Raw genomic sequence first — 3,545 nt, 5'->3', positions numbered from 1 at the left:
GTGCTTCTTGAGATTCAATACATTTTTTATTAGAAGCTTAAGATCTGAGAGTGCTTTCATTATGTCTTCATTAAAATGTATTCAAATTTTACTAAAGTAAATGTGACATTTGCAGTTATGCCAGAAATACAACAAAGAAGTAAAAGTAATCGCAATTTCCATAAGTCCATCATGCCTTTTGTTTTTATTTTTGTATATGTGAATTAGTGGGTCCCACAAAAAACTTTGATCACAATACATTTCAATATAAGAAATTGTTTGTTCATCACTCCAATTCATCGTGAATTAATGATAAACTTAAATTAATAAAACTTATAACCAAATAAATGCACTCAACAAAACAAAACTAACCAGAATGAAAAGGTTTTCATCAGTTTTTGTTATAAGATAACATTACAAAAGTTATATGATAACATTTATTAAAAAGTATACGATAACATTAGCTGTAGCTTACAGTATTTTTTCTTTGTACAGAATATATTATACATTAACAGAAATACTATTATGTATAATAGTAATGCATAATAATAATATAATAAAACAATAACAATAATAATAATACTGATAACAATAATATGACATAATTATAATTGTATATACAGAGAAAATTTACACCGGGCACGCATGACATTGAAATCTACACACCTAATATTGGATAGTGTTCAGAAATTGGGATAAAATAATTAAAATAAGTCCTGACTATTTCTGATTTTAGGGTAAAGTTAGGGTTTGTGGCATGTATCATATTAAGATCTGTCAAGTTTACCCAGACCTCCAGTCTGGCCCTGCAAACTTCACATTTTTTTAAGTTTGTTAAGTCTAATTAGGTGCGCTGGTCGGAAAATTTGTTTCCATGAGGCAACCCGTTCAAGGTCCACTACTGAAGTAATTGCAGATATAGTAATTTCTTCTCGTAGTCCTCTCTAAATTTATACTGCTAACAGACCCACATTTATAATTGCTCAAGATAAAATTGGTGCCCCACATCTCCAAACATAATACTACTACCCGAAATGAAAAAAAACACTAGAAATTTGCCCGAACCATCCCCCTAAAAGATATTAGTGTTCTCGGATGATTTAATAAGGATGCTACTGTTTTTTATTGAAAATAACTATAGTATAATTTTGGGTGCTCACAAGCGTTTTCCCTGAAATTGTCAACGTCGTACGCCCCGGCATAAATTCGCTCCAAATTTCTATAGCTGTCTGCCAAGCCTGGGAATGACATACGCCAACATAGGTCACTCATCGCACCGCTGTCTTCTAGAGACCATTCAACCAAATATGTTTCCATTTTTTCTTGAACATTCATATAGGTGGGATGGATGGACCGGAGTATAGTCAGCGGCGTGTTCGCCAAATACGCGGGTTTCCACTATATTTAAAAACAGATATAATTAATTAACTAATATTAATTAGAAAATAACAAAAAAGTTTTATAAGTATGATAAAAAAAATTAATATACTTCAAAAAATAAATATATATATATATACTTATAAACATTATTATTATTAATTACGTACTTTTTGATTCGCTTTCATCTTGAGAATCGTATACTGAAGACGAACGACCAGTTTGTTTTTCTTCTTCTTCACTATCCTCAAATATATCATGCAAATACCCTTCATTATCCAAGACTGCTTCCGGCTCGCCAAACTGTTCGATAAATATCTCTCGATCAGTTTGATCGACTTATATGTCCAATAACTCATACTCGCCTGCAGTAGTTTTGTTAATAAAGTAGTTTGGCTGCATCTTTGACTTCGTAGATGTTGTATTTGAACTGCTAACAGAATTCAATAAACTTAATATAAATAAACTTGTGGAGTAGAAAAAAAATAGAAGTTGTTAAACACTTACTTTTTTAAAGTATTATTGTCGTTGACTTCCTGGGGTACGTCAGTTGAAGAGGTCTGTGAAGGGTACTGTCGCGTTACACGTTCGTTGATCGATATAACAATAATATCATGATTATTATTCTTACTTTATACTATTACTAATTTTATATCATACTATTCTCTTTAATACTAATCATGGTTTCTTACTGTTTTACTGTAAACTGTTGAATTACTTAGAGTAAGAATATCATCACAATTACTGATATTGTTATTTGGTTCATGTTTGTCAGTAGTGTCAGTAGTTGCTGGTATTGAACAGTCAGACGAAATATAAGTGTCTTCAAATACTCTAAGTATTTGAAGAAATACTTAGAGAAAAGTATGAGTTTCTTCAAATACCTAGAATTAATATTACAATTACTCACATAATAAATAAATAATTATTAAAGAGCCTTTTTAACATAAAATAAATGGCATCTGTTATTTGTGAATAGAATCCGTGTAAAGTGTCACATTGTGTGATTGTAGATGACGGAATGTATACTGCGACCAAGTTAAGACGATGACCATATATATAAAATATTATATTTAAAATGTTATATTTAAAAAAATAATTTAAGTGAACCAATAGTAATGTGAAAATTTCTTTCATACTACCGTAATCAAATACTTGTATAAATACTAATAAAATATATATTTAAAAAAAATGTATTTATATAAATAATTCACACTTGAAACATTATGATATACATAATTACATTATTTATACATTAATTAAATATTGTCAACATCGTCATCGTCTTCATCAGATAATTCCTCGGATGAGTTTCTAATTGTCAGTACATGATCGGGATTGGGTACAGCGTTATTAACGAGCTCATCAAAAATAAAATCAACTTTCCAAAATTTAACTTCTTCCTCCTTAACATGATCAATAAAAGAAACTCAATCTTCCTTTTTAACTCTGTCGAGAGCTTTATAAAACAGGTGTTTGACGTCCTCTGGTTTGAACATTGTGTTATTTGCTTTAACGTAGCCTTTTACCAGTGACCAAACCAGCTCGATTGGATTTAATTCGCAATGGTAAGGCGGGAGTCTAAGAACAGTTTTGTTGTCCTTCTTAGCGATTTCGTCGATGAAATACGAATTGAAACTAGAAAAAACAATCATATTATATTATTTATATTATACAGAGTGTATCATGATTATTTAACAAATGTATTAACTTTTTTTGTATAATCACAAATAATATTTATTCTACTTTTTTTATTTAAATTTTGTTTTATATAATTATTAAAAATATATTACCTTGGCTTAAGACGTTGAACAATTTGCATTAGATTCACTTTCACCATTTCAGAAGGATTGATATTTTCTCCTTTGGAAATTAGCCAATCGACAATCGATTGTTTTTTCCATGCTGTTGTTGGCACTTTTTCGGTCTTCACAGAATGGTATGGAGCGTTATTCATCACAATTACAGCATTTGTTTTAAGAAGTGGCAGTACTTCTTCAAACCAATCTTGCAATGTTTTGCCGTTCATTTCATCGTGGTAGTCCCTTGTGTTCTTTTTTGATTCGAAACACAAGAGGCCACCTGGTAGAAACCCGTCGTCTGATCCAATGTGTAAAATGATCAATCTTTTCCCTTTGTTTGTAGGATTAGAAGGGCCGGTTAATAGTCCTTCCAGAAAGGCCATTCTA

At 30.6% G+C, this 3,545-nt stretch overlaps 1 protein-coding gene across 1 annotated transcript; it reads right to left on the bottom strand.

Moving 5' to 3' along the window:
• Positions 1-625: 625 nt before the first annotated feature.
• Positions 626-1,782, bottom strand: LOC126845098 (uncharacterized). The gene is made up of 2 exons (XM_050583657.1): positions 1,527-1,782; positions 626-1,377 (listed from the first exon to the last, which is right to left on the bottom strand). Exons 1-2 carry the CDS (start codon positions 1,713-1,715, stop codon positions 1,102-1,104), a joined length of 465 nt encoding a protein of 154 aa, XP_050439614.1. The 5' UTR covers positions 1,716-1,782; the 3' UTR covers positions 626-1,101.
• Between the last annotated feature and the right edge of the window lie 1,763 nt (positions 1,783-3,545).

The sequence above is a fragment of the Adelges cooleyi genome, unplaced genomic scaffold, assembly GCF_023614345.1.
Source record: "Adelges cooleyi isolate 19-005CV unplaced genomic scaffold, UGA_ACOO_1.1 ACOO_flye_CR_arks_rails_tigmint_CR_PRNA_667, whole genome shotgun sequence".
In the NCBI taxonomy this organism is placed as follows: Eukaryota; Metazoa; Arthropoda; class Insecta; order Hemiptera; family Adelgidae; genus Adelges; species Adelges cooleyi.
This window is presented reverse-complemented; position numbering and strand designations above follow the sequence as displayed.

Bases quoted from the DNA above. Each gene is read 5' to 3' on its own strand.
- LOC126845098 (XM_050583657.1), bottom strand. From the start codon at position 1,715: ATGAGTTATTGGACATATAAGTCGATCAAACTGATCGAGAGATATTTA. The intron at 1,378-1,526 runs GTACGTAATTAA...TTTTAAATATAG, and splicing joins AGATGAAAGCGAATCAAAAA to TGGAAACCCGCGTATTTGGC.